Genomic DNA, 17,873 nt, shown 5'->3' on the forward strand with positions numbered 1-17,873 from the left:
TTCCCACCAACAGTGAAAGAGCGTCCCTTTTTCCCCCACATCCATGCCAACACTGGTTGCTTTTGTTCTTTGGAATGTGTGCCAGTCTCTGTGGTGTGAGATGATATCTCATTGTTGTTTTGATTTGCATCTCCCTGATAAGTAGCAATGTGGAGCATTTTTTCATGAAGGCAGGGGTACTTTTAAAGAGGATGGATTCCCTCCCCCTCCCCCCCCAGTAAATTTGCAAGCATTTCCTGGAGCCCACATTTCACTGAAAGTGATAAACCTCGCTGTTTTGTTTTGTTTTTTTTTTTTAAGTTTACAATAAAGGAGATGCATTTGGGAATATATTCCGGTTGAATGTTAAGAAAATAAAACGGGAGACCTTAAATAAAGTTTCTCTTCCTGACGTCCTTTTCACTGATTCGCTTCTCCTCTAAGAATTAGGAGGGGCAAACATTTTGTCATCTACAGCCGAGTTCGTTGCAAGGACAGCCCAAGTTAGCCGAATCTGTATCTTATAAGGGATGCTCCAGGGAGTTCTCAATTCCCTACGCTCCGAGAATCAGCGACAAAAGTGAGCGAACTTCTGAAGCAACTATTGCCTCACCTTAAATCACCAGCGAGTTTGCGCCACCGCCCCGCCTTCTGCACCCAGAAGGCAGCCAGGCTCGGGTCCTCTCTAGGCTGCTCCCAGGGCCTCTCTTTATGGTCGTCCTGTGCTTCTCTAGCCCCCGCTCGCCGTCCTCTCAGTGGTAACGCGGAGACGCGCGGGGAAGCGGCCAGCCAAGGCGTAAGTGCGTGGATTCGGGCGAAGAAGAACTCGCTGTAAGGTAGCGTGGGGCCCCGGGGAAGTTCTGGAAAGGATCGGGGATCTGGAATCGGGCCCCAGGGAGGAGAGGGAGGCTGCATGGTGCCTTGGAGGTCCCTATGGGGCGGCCCGGGCGCTTACCGGGGATTATCAGCAGCTGTTTGGGGCCTCCTAGGAGCCTTGTCGCCTTCGCCCCATTCATCTGCCACCCGTGCCAAGGCCTAGCGTGTCCCCGAGACCGTCACCGCTTTCCCGAAGACTCGAAGCTCTCAAATCTCTCAGACCTCAACGATTTAGACGAGGACCTCAGAGATCGTGAGCCTAATTATCTATAACATTGCACCTTCCTTAGAGCATAAATCTATTAAGTGCTCGCAGGACTTAACTGTTGGCTTGAAACACTGTTAAATCGAGCGAAAGGTATGATGCCTGTGACCCAGGGCTGGGGTGGAAATAATTACTGGGGCCTGGGTACGTTGGTTTGGAGGCGATCCCTCTTGCTGGGAGTAAAATTCACGCAGTTTCTCAACTTGTGTTTGTTTAGAAGATGTTTAGTGCCCACTGAGTGCTCTGTCGAGTGCTCAAGGGTGCCGAAACTGTATACAAGACTCATGTGATCTCTTGCCTTGACAGATTTTAATATGTAAAAAAAATTAATAATACAAGTGACAAGCCTGTAACAAGGAAGTCCCGAAAGTTTTTCTTTTCCTTTGGCTGATGCCTAAAGGAACGCTAGAACTCTTGTCTTCCAGCAGCTGAGAGTAGAGGGAAAGTTTCCGTAACCCAAAAAGTGCTGCGGAAAACACTGGGAGAAGGAAGTGTAACATAGTATCTGAGTAATTCACCATGTTGCGGTCCGCCGAGACGCCGCAGCTGTCTTGAAGGGTAAGTTTAGGGTTGCCTGGCAAAGAAAGAGCCCTGGGCTACGAAAAAAAAAGACCAATAAAAAGAAGTAAAGTATTAAAGCATTTTGCAGATAGTGTACTTAGATTTGCAGTGGTGCGGTGTTTGCAACAAGTATTGCGTTTAATGGAGCCTAGTTTTTAGGAAGCAGGGCAAGGTCCTTATTCTTACTGCTCAGTTTCAAAATGGCTAGCCCAGCATCCACCTTGTTCACCAGCAATTTTGCTGCGATTTGGGATTAGGTAAAATGAGAAGAGCTTTGCTCATTCTTTTTGGTCACATTCACAAGAAAACTCGTGAAATCCCTCTAAATATTTTCTCAGACCTTAAGGACTCTCAGATACAGAGACAAATTAAAAATCAGGTTTGGAAACCTGAACAGTTCACCGAATTATTCCAGTGAAAGTACACTGGACTAAATGTGGGCCTAGAGTAAATCATTCGCACTACAAGATTCTTCACAGTAAAGTGATTCTCTTGTTGCTCTTTTCAAAGATTTAGCAAATATTTGGCCAAATTAAATGAATCACTCTCCTAGAGCTCGGGAACTAACCCTACCCTCTGCACTTCACTTATTGCATTTGTAAATAGGGATGACGGGACTAACATTAGTATCATGAGGATAAATAGGTTATTTATTTGTACTTAGTGCTATTTGTACTTAGTGCTGTGCCTAACACTATAGAAGCTTGGGCCAAATGCTCTAAATTCTGTCTTTCTCTTTTGTTTGTTTGTTTTTGTATTTGGGGCACACCCAGTGGTGCTCAGGGGTTACTCCTGACTCTGCATTAAGAAATCACTCTTGGTGTGCTCTGCAGGATGTGTGGGATGAGATAAGCCCAGCTGGCTACACAGCAAGGCAAGCACCTTACCCTCTGTACTGTCTCACCTGCCCCAACGTTCTCTGTTTTTCTTTTGATCTTTCTGTTGATCTTTTCTCAGTCTCTTTTGTTCTGCTTTCAATCTGATAGGACTCTTGAGAAAATGCACTAGACTTGTTAAAAACTTGTTAGTGATGTGTGGTCTTGTACGAGTTTGCTTAGCTTTTCTAAGCCAGCAGTAGTCATGCCCTGAGCTTCTTTAACTGTGGGGTCGAGTAACTTTAAAAATTCACTTTAAGGGACCAAGGAGATAGTACAGTGGTTAGTGGGTTTGATTTCCTGCACCGCATGGTCCCCCCAAGCAATCCCAGGTGCAATTCAGTTGTGGCCCTGGAGGCGCAGGTATCCCTGCACTTCAAGGCCCAAGTAGCATGGCATCCTCTGGCCTTTGCACTGAACTGCCCAAGCCCACCAGGCTAGCTGAGAAGCAACAGCGAGGCTCTTAAATAGAATCACTGTATCTATCATCACATTGCTCATCAGTTTGCTGGAGCGGGCACCAGTAACATCTCCATTGTTAGACTTGTTACTGTTTTTGGCATATTAAATACACCATGGATAGCTTGCCAGGCTCTGCCGTGTGGCGAGATACTCTTGGGAGCTTGCTGGGCTCTCCGAGAGGGGTGGAGGAATCAAACCCAGGTCAGCCGCGTGCAAGGTAAACGCCCTACCACTATGCTATCACTAAATTAAACTGCTTTATGATTTATCATCAGTAAATGTTTGATTTGTACATTTATATACCCACATACCTGGAATTGCTTATAAATTTCTCTGGCAAAGAGAGATCTTGACTAAGCCCTTCATTATGCCTCAGGTACCCTATAGATGGTAATGTGTAGCGTGGCAAGCAGTAATGCAGGAAAACTGATTCCATGAGCTGGCTTTGTTCATATCCTGAAAGGAGCAAATGATTCCAATGTTGAACTGTGTGTCTCTTTCATGAGCTCTGAATTCTTTTCTGTAAAATTGTAATTCTTAATCTTGGGGCTACAGACTAACGTAAGTGTTGACCTTTCTAAGGCAAAAGAAATTCCAAATTGCAAAATCTTTGCCAGAAGGTGTCAGAGTACAGTTCCAGAGTTGGTAAAGGAGAGGCTTGATTCCATAGGATTATTACAAGAGAAGGGAAGGAGAAGAGTGCAATGAGAGAATTCTTTTTTGGTTTGGTCTGCTTTGGTTTTCCCCTTTGTTGCTGTTGTCATGATTGGCTGTTGCACATTTTTGGTAATGATGCTCACCAGTGGTTAAACAGTTGTCTGGAGATGATGGGGGTGTGGGGGGACATGCATTTCTTGGTGTTGCTGACATGCATTCTGTTTGTAGTATTTGCTGGGGGTCACCATAGCGCTCACACTCCTGCTTACTGGGGCCGTACTCCTGACCATGGTGCTCACTGTGGATTGCGCACTTTACTTGCAGTGCTTGCGCCCACGGATGTGTCCTAGAGATCTCACGCTGTCGCAGGGCTCCCAGACAGCAGAACCACAGGACTAGGCTGAGAACCTGTGATCACTACCAGGCATCAGACTCAAGACTTCAAAGCAGTTTCTAGCCTCTGAGTCACCCTCTTCTATACATGGGTGAAAACTCTCTGACCAAAAAGGCTACCTAGAATGTGAGGGCGATCTGGCTGCGACATCTGTCACCCATTGATCACCAGGGTTGATTCAGCTGATCTGACTGGCTAGGCAGGTGTCCCCTTCCTCCCTCACCACTCCATGTGCCTCCCTCCCGAAGCTGTGCGCTCGGTCGTAGAGGATGGCCTTCCCCAGGTAGATATGGACTGGTCTTCAGTGGAGGGTATACGAGTAGCTCCCCTGCTAGAACCTCCAAACATTTAGCTTTCAAAAAGGCCTAACTAGGGGCTGGAGCGATAACACAGCAGGTAGGGCATTTGCCTTGCATGTGGCCGACCCGGGTTCCATTCCCAGCATCCCATATGGTCCCCTGAACACCACCAGGAGTAATTCCTGAGTGCACAGCCAGGAGTAACTTCTGTGCATCACAGGGTATGACCCAAAAAGTGAAAAAAAGAAAAGAAAATGGCCTACCTAGCAGCATCTCACAGAGTAAAACTGACAGAGTTGATTGTAGATCCAAAACTGGTTTTTTATTTCTGTCTGAACCATACAGTCTAGACGGAAATTCAGAGACCTTAAAGGAGAGGGACTGACTTAGAGTTCCATTAACAAGCATTATTTCAGTTGATCAGTGAGGACAATTAACTCATCATGAATTCACAAATGAGGCAAAGAGTGGGAATTTAGAGGGTCTTTGTCCTTGTTCTGCATTCTCACAGTATCATGGGGAGATATTGGAAGGATAGCTTAACTACGGGTATAAGAGAAACATAAGCACAGGCCTCACAAAAATTAGATGTGTCCAAAACATTTTTGTACTCTTTGAAATGGAAAAAAAGTTACACAAATGAAAATTCACCCACACATCTGTATAGGAAAGTTTTGGGAAACTCGCTGACCTATTCGGGAATTAAATAAATGTTAATGTTTGTAAATCCTACATAAAGACAAATTTTGAAATACTTGAATACTTATATCTCATTGGTATCTTAGTGAAACCTTCCTAAAAGGAAGCAAGACTAAATCATCTCCAATAATCATTTTAAAACAGTTTAAAGGAACCTAAATAATTTACTGTTGTTAGCTGTGGTTACTGGTTTGCATTTTATTCCATTAAAAAAAAAAAAAGGATTTTTTTTTTTCCTGTGAGGCATTCTAGGTATTTTACTGATCAGCATTAACTGCCTGAAATGAGTTACTTTGTTACTTTGTTTTCAGGATCGTTTTCAGTAGCCAGAGAGATAGCTTATCTCACTGGGTACAGGCTTTGCATGCTGAAGGCCTGGGCTTGATTTCATACTCTCCCACCATTTTATACTCACCCAAGCATTGAGCTAGGAATAGCTCCCGAGAACTATTAAGGTGTGGTGAGGTGTGGCTCCCTAAACAGTCAAAAGAAGGAAAAAAGATAACTCCTACCCCCCAAAAAGGATGATGTATATAAAATATGACTCTCATCAAGATCCAAAGTAACCAAAGTTAGAATGCTTGTACATATCTCTCAATGAGGGGAGGGTTTAGTAATGCAGCCAGTTCAACTCACATTCAAAAGACCAGTTTCATGAACCAGGAATATTAAAATAAAATGAACAGAGGGACTTGGAACTAAATGTCTACTGGAACAAAAAAGAAAAGATGGATGTGTTGTGGTTTCTGTTTGTTTTGCACTGCTGTCCTTTGTCTGTGTACCTATAATTGTCAGTTGTCAAATATCTCAAAGGGAATAAAGCCCTTTCCGAGTCAGAGACCCCATATAATTAGGCTTGTTTGTATGTTTTTTAAGACAACTAGGACACTTTAATATTTAGTGCAGTATCATATGCTTTTTTCCCTCAATGACTGCAGATATGTTAATGGTGGCTTCCCTATAGTCTTCTATAGGTATAAGAAGTTACTTGTATAAGCTGCTGCCAAACCAGTAAGACTGCATTGATGCATCCATCATTTTCAGGATTGCTGGTTTCCTGGGCATATTTTACCCAAATAACTTTGCCTCCCTGTGTGTCAAGCCCAACTCTCACATTCACCTCAGTGATTAGTAGCTTTGGTGATAACACCCAATGTAGTGTAAAGTAGTGTAGAGTGGACATGAAGGATTCTTCTTGACACCAAGTATTAACAGGCAAAAAGTGCCTCTCAGGTCAGGATTTTTTCTGAAATATAAACCCATTGGTCTAACGAACCTTTCATATTTAGGTGGTTTTTGTGTAAAGCCATCTGTAAGAAAGCAGACTTCAGTAACCATCCTCTTCCATGCTCTCTTCTTTCTCTTTCCTGTTTGAATAACTTAATAGTTCTGCTTCTCCCTGGGCACGAACTTTGGGCAGAGGAATGTCCCATTCTCCTGCTTTCTCTTTCTGTTTCTGTTTAATCACATTGGAAAGTACTTGAGCTCAGGATTCTCTCTCTCTCTCTGTCTCTCTCTCTCTCTATCTCTCTCTCTCTCTGTCCAGCAGATACTCAGGCACTGCTCCTTGTGGAGTCATTCTTTTGCTTAGTGTTTCTCTTTTCATGCATTTTAATAGTCCTTTTCATTTGTATTTTCTCAGCATGACACTGTTTATGGCAGAGCTTAGCCTTCAAACCAGTCATCTTTTTTCCGTTTTTTTTTTTTTGAACATTCATGAAGCTCTTGACCATCTTTCTTTCTCTTCTTCTCATGGTAATTCAAACGATATCTATAGTGCTTATGTAGTAACTCAGTATGTTCATTTTGTGGCATGGTGACAGCTTCAGGGCAGCCTAGTGCAGCCACCCCAACATCAAGAAGCTCTGGACTTTGCAGGTCTCTAGACACCCACAAGCAACTTGCACAATAGCAACAGATTTTAAGTGCGCCCTTTTTCCTTGGAGGTCTGCAAAAAATTGTTTTATTTTGATACTTAGAAGGCTCCATTTTTTTTCTTTGATGGGTGCTTTTGAGCTTGCAGGTATTCTTCAGCCCAGTGTCACAAAGTTTATGTTTCCTATAAACTTTTTTTATCATTTTTTTCGTGGTGATTCTTTAAAGCATTTGGAATATTTCAGGAGCAGATACTGTTTTTTCATTTCTTAGGCAATAGTATTCAGGCAGCGTTTTATTGAATCCTTTTCCCATTCACATCTAACCCCATTGTTCTCACACCACCTGTCTTATACCATACACTCATCACCGATTTGTTTGTGTTATACTATGACCGCATGGCCTTGATTTATAACAAGCTTGTTAATAAGTTTTTATCTTTGTTTCCTTCAAATTGATGGTCTTCTTTGACATTTATTCTTCCATATAAATCAACTTGCTAAATTATGAGGGGTAGTGGTTGGACTAGTTAAGCATTTTTATTGAAATAGTATAGAATTTATAGATAAATTTGTGGAGGACATATGCACTGTAGCCAAACTTCCTGTGATACATTTCTATAACTAGGGTTTTCTTTTTTGTCTTACATTTGATCATTTTCTCCATTTGGGTCTTGTATATATATTTTTTAAGGTTTATATATTTTATAAGGTATTTTATGGTGGTTTTCATTTTCAGCATCCTTAGTGAATTATCTAATTAGTTCTATTAGTTGGGCTATTAAATGTCTTATGTTTTCTGTGTAGCTATTTAGGTCAAATTTCATATTTACTTTTTATTTTTTATACCTTATAAAATGTTGCTAAGGGGCCACAGAAATAGCTCAAACTTAGGCTCTTTCTTTCAGTCTACTGACCCCAATTTAACGCCTGGCACCACAGATAGTTCCTTAGGTACCACCAAGAGTAACCCCTGATACAGTCAGGAATAAGCCCTGAGCACTGTTGGGTATGGTCCCAAAACGATAAAATAAAACAAGTAGCACTAAATAGGAACTGTCATCTTCTCTAGAATCAATAGAGGATACATCAAATGGTAACATTTAAATATAATAGTGCTTAATATAAGTTTTCTGAAAATACCTCTTCCTTGCATTCTTAAAGGCTTTCGGGGGTTGGCGGTGGTGGGTGGTGCTAAGGACTTAGGTCTGACTCTGCTCAGGGATCACTCCTGGTGGTGCCAAGGATCAAACCCAGCTTGGCCATGTGCAAGGCAAGTGCCTGAACTGCTCTCCAGCCCCAAGAGGCTTTTTCTTTTAAAGAGATTCTGTTGTCTTATCAAATTCTTTTTCATTTTTGCAGATAACTAACCTGCAGAATTAATCTCTGTAAATGTTTTCTTAACAATTCGATTAATTTTTATTTAATAGGGTGATCAGCATATGACCAACAACAAAGATTGCTGGACAGAATAGAAGAGAAAGAGCTTTCTTGAATCAAGAATGATGGATCCTTGTTCAGTGGGCGTCCAGCTTCGTACCACAAATGAGTGCCATAAGACCTACTACACTCGTCACACTGGTTTCAAGACTTTGCAGGAATTGTCATCAAATGACATGCTTTTACTTCAACTTAGAACAGGAATGACACTTTCTGGAAATAATACAATCTGCTTTCATCATGCAAAAATTTACATTGACAGATTTGAAGATTTGCAGAAGTCATGTTGTGACCCTTTTAACATTCACAAAAAGTTAGCAAAAAAAAATTTGCATGTGATTGACTTAGATGATGCCACTTTTCTGAGCGCAAAATTTGGAAGGCAGCTTGTTCCTGGTTGGAAGCTTTGTCCGAAATGTACCCAGATCATCAATGGAAGTGTGGATGTAGAGTCTGAAGACCGGCAGAGAAGGAAACCTGACTCAGATGTATGTACAATAGGAATTGTTCTATTATATTATGTATACAGTTTGGGGTTTTGTTTCTAAGGAAATCTTATGGTGAGCACAATGCGTTAAAAAGTGCGGAAATACATGACTTTTCTAAATATTTCCATTTCCTTGGATTAGATATTAAAGTAAGCCTGGACAATTGATAATGTTAGGTTTTACCCCTTATATGTAGATTAAACTTGTATTCTTTCACTCACGAACTCCTACTACTAAAATACTATGATCAGCTTTTAAAAACATAAGGCAAAGCCAGGGCTATCTTAGTTTCTCTTCTGATTACAAGGGAACAAGAAAGGGTCAATATGACAGGACAATTTCCCCTGTTTATGAAGTACTTTGGCATTATCCCATTCTTTGGGTTGTTAAGATGCTTGTGAGGTTCCTTTGCTTCTGGCTCTGACTTCTCACTTGGTATATGGTCATGGCTAGTTTTAAGACTTCCTAATGTCAGAAAGTGTATGTTCTTCCATGGGAAAGTATTAAATAACATGACTCTCTCCTTTAGTCACAACCCTACTTTCAGTTATGTAACTATTTTAGAATAACACAGGATTTCATAAACATTTCTTTGATACAGAAGGATATGGAGGGGCCGGAGCTGTAGTAGAGTGTGTAGGGTTCTTGCCTTCCACGCCACCAACCCAGGTTCGATCCCCAGCACCCCAAAGGGTCCCCTGAGCCCTCCGTGAGTAACCCATCCCCTCCCCATGCATACCTCGCTGTGCTTAGGAGCTCTTCCTGCCTCTGCTTGGGATTACTCCCACCAGTGCTCAAGAGACCAAGTAGTGTAGCCTGCATTATGCAGTACATTTTTTGCTCAGCCTTTGAACAGTCTCTCTGGCCTTTCTCTAATTTTAACAAAAGCAGTAATGGGCCAGAGAGATAGTTCAGGGGCCCCTTACAAGTGGGCAACCCTCGGTTCAATCCCTGATACCGCTTATGGTCCTCAGCACCAAGAGGAGTATCCCTGGGCACAGAGCCAGGAGTAAATACTGAGCACAGTTGGTTGTGGTCCCCCCTCAAAAAACAATAAGCATTTTAAATACCAGTAATGCTTAATAAATTTGTTGTAATATTAGTATTAATACTTAGTACATTATCCCATATATCTTGTATAAAACAACTAAGTTAGTCTAAGCAATAATATAAGGTAGATACATTATCCCCATTTTGTGTGTGTGTGTTTTTTAATTTTTTAATTAGTGAATCACCATGAGGGTACAGTAACAGATTTACACATTTTCGTACTTGTGTTTCCCTCATACAATGTTCGAGCACCCATCCCTCCACCAGTGTCCATTCTCCACCACCAATAAACCCAGTATCCCTCCCCCACTTCCCATCCCCCCAACCCCCGCCTCTGTGGCAGGGCATTCCCTTTTGTTCTCTCTCTCCTTTTGGGTGTTGTGGTCTGTAATAGGGGTATTGAGTGGCCATCGTGTTCAATCTATAGTCTATTTTCAGCATGAATTTCCCCTCCCGAGCGGATCCTCTAACCACAGTTTACTTGATGTTCTCTTCTCTGTCTGAACTGCCTTTTCCCCCAGAATGTGAGGCCAGCTTCCAAGCCATGGAGCCAACCTCCTGGTACTTATTTCTACCATTCTTGGGTGTTAGTCTCCTACTCTGTCATTTTATATCTCACAGATGAGCGCAGTCTTTCTGTGTCTGTCTCTCTCTTTCTAACTCATTTCACTTAGCATGATACTTTCCATGTTGATCCACTTATATGCAAACTTCACGACCTCATCTTTTCTAATAGCTGCATAGTATTCCATTGTGTAGATGTACCAAAGTTTCTTTAACCAGTCGTTTGTTCTCGGGCACTCGGGTTTTTTCCAGGTTCTGGCTATTGTAAACAGTGCTGCGATGAACATGTAAGTGCAGATGTCATTTCGACTATACTTTTTTGCTTCTCCGGGATATATTCCCAGAAGTGGTATTACTGGGTCAAATGGAAGCTCAATTTCTAATTTTTTGAGGAGCATCCATATTGTTTTCCAGAAGGGCTGAACAAGTCGGCATTCCCACCAATAGTGTAGAAGGGTCCCTTTCTCCCTACATCCCCTCCAACATGGGTTGCTTTTGTTGTTTTGGATGTGTGCCATTCTCTGTGGTGTGAGGTGGTATCTCACAGTTGTTTTGAGCTGCATCTCCCTGATGGCATTATCCCCATTTTCCATGAGGAAAATGCATCCCATGAAGTTTAAATCTATCGTAAGCAGGAAGTTGGAGACTGATCTAATGCTTAAGCTTCTTTGCCCTTTTTTTTCTTGCTTTTAATTAAAAAAAAACTTTTTATTTTGAAGTAACATTGTTCTTCAAGTGTCTAAATGTTTATCTGCTCAAGGGCTAGGATACTGGTGTCACCACACAGGCTTCCAGTGAAATATCACACCTGTGCCACTGCCAATAAAACTCTCCCATCTAATACAGGTTAGTTTTCATTGGACATTATTGACTTGTACTCCCTGGCCTTCACCAGACCACATCTGAGTGCCATCATCTGGTGGTAGGCTTTCTCCTTCTGCCTTATTTCTTTCCACATTCTCCAATTCGGTTCCATCCATGGTGTACAAAAGAACAAGTTTTTCCTGAGGACCCTCCATTATATCCAGTGCACAGCAGATTTCTTCCCCATGTGGTCATCAACCAGTTTAGCTTCACCAGGCATGCCTGCCTCTCCTCACACACCAGAAACTGAACTGTGGTAGTAAAAATATTATTAATACACCAACCAGTCAGCTTTTAGCATGCTGCTGGGTCTTGGGCTTGAAAATCTCATTTCTTCACACCACCGCCATTTTTGCAAATTCCAGGTTGCCCTCCAATTTTAGAAATAATCTGGGTTAAAATTAAATGAATATTTCTGCAGGTCTGATACCAAGATTTGAGTTGATCATTTGTTTTCATTTATCCAGGGAAGAACTGCTAAAGCTTTGAGGTCTTTACAATTTGCAAACCCAGGCAAGCAGACTGAATTTGCTCCAGAAACTGGTAAAAGAGAAAAAAGAAGACTTACCAAAAACACGTCAGTAGGTTCAGACAGGTAGGCTGTACATGCTACTTCTGGTGTAAGTTAATTTGTTCACTTGCTTTGCATCAGTGTACCCTGTCTTTCTCTTGCAGTTTGAAATTTCTGGGTAGCTATTTTGTAAAGTTGGATGATCTGGAAATACTAAGAACCACATGTAAAATAAGGCATGCTCTTAGGTATAGAAATAGTTTCTGGGCTGGAGAGGTTGTGTTGTTTTATATAAAACAGGTTTGAGCCCTGGCATTCCATATGGTCCTCTGAGCAGCTCCAGAAGTGATTTCTGATTGCAGGGCCAGGAGTTAGCCCGGAGCATGGCCCAACATGCTTTCTCCCGAACCCAGCTCCCTCCGAAAAGAAAAAAGTTTCTAAGTATCAAGGAAGTGAGTAAGATAATACTTCTTAGGATTAAAATTATTTACCTTTTGGAAAAGCATTGATATTATATGATTGATGTGTCTGTAATATGAATGACACCTTGGAAGAAATTGAATTGTATGAGAATACAAGATTGCTTTTATATTTTTTATTGTTTTGGTATAATCAATAGGATGAATGAAAAGAACTAAATTTTTTAAAACATGACTTTTTAAATGAGTGGGGTTTTTTCCTCCTAAAATGTAAGTTGACAAAGAAATATTGGTAGAAATCATTTAGAATTATTTTCTACATAAGCCATTTTTTTTTGTTTCTCAGGGTTTCTATTGAGTGTTTTAAATATGGCTAGGCAAAGCAAGATTTAGTAGAGTCCATAATGAACAAAATCCTGATTTGTTACAGTATAAAAACTAATTTGGGGGGGACTGGAGCAATAGCACAGCAGGTAAGGCATTTGCCTTGCATGCGGCCGACCCGGGTTTGATTCCCAGCATACCGTATGGTCCCCTGAGCACCACCAGGGGTAATTCCTGAGAAAAGAGCCAGGAGTAACCCCTGTGCATTGCCAGGTGTGACACAAAAAGAAAAAACAAAAAAGAAATAGAAAAAAAGACTGATTTGGGGGCCTGAACAACTGTACAGTGGGTAGGATACTTGCCTTGCATGTGTTTGACCTGAGTTCAATTTCCGGCATCTCATAATGTCCCCTGAGCACTGCTGGGTATGGCCCCCAAACAAAAGCAAGCAAACAAACTAAAAAAAACCCAATTCAGGTAGTATAATCAATAGAAATAATACTTCACAAAGTAAAACAGAGCCAATAAAGTGTACCACACTAACTGGCTTGCCTTTTCTTTCTTTCTTTTTTTTTTATTAAGCCCAAAAAGGAAATTAGTTCCAACCAAGACATATTTATTTTGGAACAAAGTTCTTTTTCACTACCAGATTTCCTTTTAAATGAACCTGGAATGGCATGTTGAGACATTTTTGCATGCAGCTCAACACTTTCGAGTAAGGGCTTGTCTTCACTCCTAGAGTTCATTGACTGCTTTCTCATAGAGAAGCCACGGGTTCATTAGATGATGTGACGATTTGACAGAACATTACCCTAAATTTAAGCCATTGTATCTGAAATATTTTTTTACCTCACTTCTGGTAGCCATGTCTCTGTAAGATGTCATGAGCCTTGTGTTTTCTTTCTTAGGCAAGTGATACCAGCGAAGAGCAAGGTCTATGACAGCCAGGGGCTCCTGATTTTCAGCGGAATGGACCTCTGTGACTGCCTGGACGAAGACTGCCTGGGATGTTTTTATGCTTGTCCTGCGTGTGGGTCCACCAAATGCGGAGCCGAATGCCGCTGTGACCGCAAGTGGCTGTATGAGCAAATCGAGATTGAAGGAGGGGAAATCATTCATAATAAGCATGCTGGATAATTCGTGGCATCAGACAAAAGCATCTTTACAGGCTTTTGCCTATAAAATTCTGTCGTTCTAAGATACCCTTTAACCTTGCTTGCCAAATAACAGAAATTTAAAAACCACCTCAGTTTGTTCTGACTTCACATTTAGAGTGCTTTGGAGTTTTGTTTTGTTTTTTTTTTTTTTTTTTTAATTTTAAATTTAAAGAGATACCGCCCAGCAGTCAGTTTTAAGTCTGTCTGGGTCAGTGTAAACTATGGGTTATAGGCAGCTCTTGACTAACAAGTTCTGTGATGATAATAAAAAACTGCAGTCCCCAAGCAGAACAATTCAAAATCTCAGTTATCACCATATATACATTTTGAGTAATTATAGGAAATACTTTTCCTGTTTCTTTTTCAGTCCAAAATACTCAGGAGTGATCCCCTAAGAAAATCATAATCTGACCTTAAACTGTGAGTGGTTTGAGTTTGGTTTGGGCGCCACACCCAGCTGTGCTCAAGGGCTTACTCCCGGCTGGCTCCAGGCACCCATTGTGGTGCTGGGGATCAAACCTCAGTTGGCTATGTGCAAAACAAGTGCCCGCCCCACTGTACTCTCTCCTCAACCACTGAAATGGGTTTTTTAATTATACCTTTACCTTCCCCTGTTTTGTTGTATTTTAATAAAATAAAAGACATCCTAATCCTGTGTAATCTTTTTGGATTTTTTTTTATAACTCTAAGAATGTTTATACGCAGTCTTTTAAATATGTCTGATTCTATACAGAATACTTTATAGATGACAATCTATTCTAAACTTTTTCTGGCATGGACTCAACTAATGAATATTTAACTGGATATATTTTAGAACATTTAAGTTTGAAATGCATGCCTGTAAAGTCTCCATCATAAGTTTCTATGTGTTTTTATAACAAGTTCTTTGATCTTAACTTTTTGGAGGCCCAAGGTGTCTGAGAAGTTGGTGAAAGCAATGAACCATCCAGAAAAATGTGTTCACAAATAAGGCTTGTTAGGAATATCTGCATTTGTGTCAGGTGCCTGGGTAATAAGTTTTTGTTTTTTTTTTTAAGTGAAAGGGGCCATCTAAGCATAGTTTGGTCTATTATTTAGTGTTGTTAGTAAGTTGTAGATAGGCTTGTTGAACAGTTTCAGCTGTTCAGTTTCTTGTTTTGTTTTGTTTTTGGGCCACACCCGGCAGTGCTCTGGGGTTACTCCTGGCTCTGCTGCTCTGCACACAGGAATCCTGGTGGTGCTTGGGCAGGTTTACATGATCCTGCCTGTGTTTTTGCTGACATCTGCTGGTATCTCCGTGGAAATAAACTCTGTGTCTTCAATGTTTCATCTCTTCTCAGTTGAACTCTGAGCATTGGTAATTACAGTGAAGAGGAGTCTTTTAAAATAAAGTAGTCTTAAAATATAAAGTCTTGGGGCCGGAGCGATAGCACAGCGGGTAGGGCGTTTGCCTTGCACGCGGCCGACCCGGGTTCAATCCCCGGCATCCCATATGGTCCCCCAAGCACTGCCAGGAGTAATTCCTGAGTGCAAAGCCAGGAGTAACCCCTGAGCATCGCTGGGTGTGACCCAAAAAGAAAAAAAAATAAATAAAAAAAATAAAGTCTTTTAAAATAAATGACTTCACTTTTCAGCATTTTGGGGTATTCCCCAGCTACAGTCATCCATGTTAGAGGTTTTAGTGTGTTTGTTAAGAATATGGGTGAGGATATGAAAATAGGAATGGGCACTTTGTCTTATTTTTACCAAGAGGCTACAGGAAAAGAATTTTTTTTAATTGCTGAAGATATAACTCAATGGTAAAGTTTCACCTATCTGCAATTCTAGATTCGGTCCCAACACCAAAAAATAAAAGAAAAGCCTAGTACTTCATCTGAGTATATATACCAAGGTGAGCAAGATAGATTCTTTGAAAAGGTGCAACACCTCCCTTGCATGCATGCTATCTTGAGTTCAGTCCCTGATACTACATAACCAACCCTCAGCACCAACAGGTGAGTGCCCTAGAAAGAAAGGTATAGAACTCCAGCTTGTAAATGATTTGTAATGACCGTTGTGAAGATAGGCTCATCTTTCCAAAATAATTTCTAGAAGATAAAGATTTATTAAATAGTCATTGCTCTGGTGTATTAGTATTCTATCCTTCATTTTAATCTGAAGTATTACTGCCTTATACTTCAACTAAATATAATATACTTCAAGCTTATACTACAACTAAAAAGCATAAATTTTTCCCTTTGGAGCTGTGAGGGAGTAATTTATAAAATGTTGATTAGAAAATATAGTTTTGAGATTAAGAGAGAGCTCAGTGTGCCGAGTGCATGCCATGCAGGTGGGAGGCCTGGCTTTTATCACTGGCACCACATGCTTTCCCAAGCACTGCTGAGAGCAACACTTGAACACAGAGCTGGGCACTACCAGGTGTGGTCCTAAAGCCAAAATGATTTTTAAAAATATTTTCTAGGGCACATCCAGTGATGCTCAGGACTTAACTCCTAACACTGCTCTCAGAAATCACTCCTGGCAAGACTCGGGGGACCATAGGTGGTGCTGAGAACTGAACCCAGGTTTGGTGTGTTAAAGACAAATAGCCTGCACACTTGACTCTGCAGCCCCTCCAAAGTCAGTACCTTAAAAAAGAAACTGACTTGTTCTGTTTGTCTCACTACAAGCACAGTTGTAATTTATTAAAATTGCAATAATCTTCCAGGATTCTGGTTTCAAAAATGAATGGATTTATCAAAAGTCAAATGTTTGTAAATACTGCTAAAATGACCAAAGGCTACCAACTCCACCTTTGTTCAGTCATACTTAAAAATTTGAGGCTCCTGGTGTTCATTAAATATGGTGGGTGTGTGATACTTTTCATTTCTTTATCATTTTCACAAGTTTCACTTTGAAACCAAACAGTGCCTTAAGGTTGTGGGATCATTTTCTTTTCAAGTGAGAACTTAACCTGAAGGGCAAGGACTTTAAAAGGAGTCAATTCAAAAGTAATACAAGCAATATAAATATATATTAACATTGAGGGGCCGGAGCGATAGCACAGTGGGTAGGGCGTTTGCCTTGCACGCGGCCGACCCAGGTTCGATCCCTGGCATCCCATATGGTCCCCCAAGCACCGCCAGGAGTAATTCCTGAGTGCAAAGCCAGGAGTAACCCCTGAGCATTGCTGGGTGTGACCCAAAAAGCAAAAAAAAAAAAAAAAAACAAAAAAACATTGAACATATTGATAAGTTAGATTATGGTTATAATTAAATTCTAGTACCTGACATTTATTATTTGCATTTCAAGATAATTGATTTTTAGTTAACTTTTTAAAATAAATTGATTCTTTGGTGGCATCATGTACCTGATAGTGGCAATACTTTGTTATTTGTAGATAAAGCCTATTTAGTTAAGTACAAATTTTATTTTGGTTTGTCTTGTTTGGTGGCCATACCGAACAGTGCTCATAGCTTACTCCTAGCTCTGTGCTCCAGGATTACTCCTGTTTAGACTCAGGATACAAAATGCTGTTCTGGAGATTGGACTAGGGTTGCCTGCATGCAAAGCAACCTGTATTATCTCTCTGGCCCTGCATATTTTATTTTGGCATTAAAATGACTCAGGATATTCAGTGATAACAACATCAATGAGGCTCTTTAAATATCAGTCTTAACATTTTTTACAAAGGTTAGCCTTTTTGTTTGTTTGGGATATGTCTAGTGTCTAGTTTTCAGTTCAGTTTCGTATGGTAAAATTAGATTAGTCAGTAAAAGAATTTTTTTTTTTTTTGGTTTTTTGGGTCACACCCAGCGATGCACAGGAGTTACTCCTGGCTCATGCACTCAGGAATTACTCCTGGCAGTGCTCGGGGGACCATATGGGATACTGGGAATTAAACCTGGGTCAGCCATGTGTAAGGCAAACGCCCTCCCCACTGTGCTATCGATCCAGCCCCCAGTAAAAGAGAATTTAACATGCCAATCTGAAATGATCTACACAAAATTCACTTGACTTTTTTTTTTTTTAATGCATGGAGAGAGGGGTTAAATGAGGTTTTTTTAAATGCCAACAGGTTTCTGATCATTTATGAATCTCATTCATTAGTGAATGAGAGACCGTGCAGGAAAACTTCTGCATAAAATATAAGC

The 17,873-nt window shown here is 40.9% G+C and overlaps 1 protein-coding gene and 1 pseudogene across 2 annotated transcripts; one reads left to right on the forward strand and one right to left on the reverse strand.

Annotated features, from left to right (window-relative positions):
* Positions 1 to 703: 703 nt before the first annotated feature.
* Positions 704 to 14,413, forward strand: ARL14EP (ADP ribosylation factor like GTPase 14 effector protein). Of its 2 annotated transcripts, none has more exons than XM_004607865.3 (4): positions 704 to 815; positions 8,372 to 8,869; positions 11,815 to 11,942; positions 13,510 to 14,413. In XM_004607865.3, exons 2-4 carry the CDS (start codon positions 8,444 to 8,446, stop codon positions 13,736 to 13,738), a joined length of 783 nt encoding a protein of 260 aa, XP_004607922.1. In that variant the 5' UTR covers positions 704 to 815; positions 8,372 to 8,443; the 3' UTR covers positions 13,739 to 14,413. The 2 variants fall into 2 exon arrangements, with proteins under 2 accessions (XP_004607922.1, XP_054999827.1); XM_055143852.1 differs by lacking the exon at positions 704 to 815 and adding an exon at positions 1,367 to 1,678.
* LOC101539849 (ribosome biogenesis protein NSA2 homolog) lies at positions 1,447 to 6,882 on the reverse strand (annotated as a pseudogene).
* Positions 14,414 to 17,873: the final 3,460 nt, after the last annotated feature.

This window comes from Sorex araneus, chromosome 6 (genome assembly GCF_027595985.1).
Source record: "Sorex araneus isolate mSorAra2 chromosome 6, mSorAra2.pri, whole genome shotgun sequence".
Lineage (NCBI taxonomy): Eukaryota > Metazoa > Chordata > Mammalia > Eulipotyphla > Soricidae > Sorex > Sorex araneus.

Excerpts from the sequence above, each read along its gene's own strand:
- ARL14EP (XM_004607865.3), top strand. The coding sequence starts at position 8,444 with ATGATGGATCCTTGTTCAGTGGGCGTCCAGCTTCGTACCACAAATGAG. Across the intron at positions 8,870-11,814 it reads GAAGGAAACCTGACTCAGAT|GGAAGAACTGCTAAAGCTTT; the intron begins GTATGTACAATA and ends TCATTTATCCAG. Across the intron at positions 11,943-13,509 it reads ACGTCAGTAGGTTCAGACAG|GCAAGTGATACCAGCGAAGA; the intron begins GTAGGCTGTACA and ends TTTCTTTCTTAG.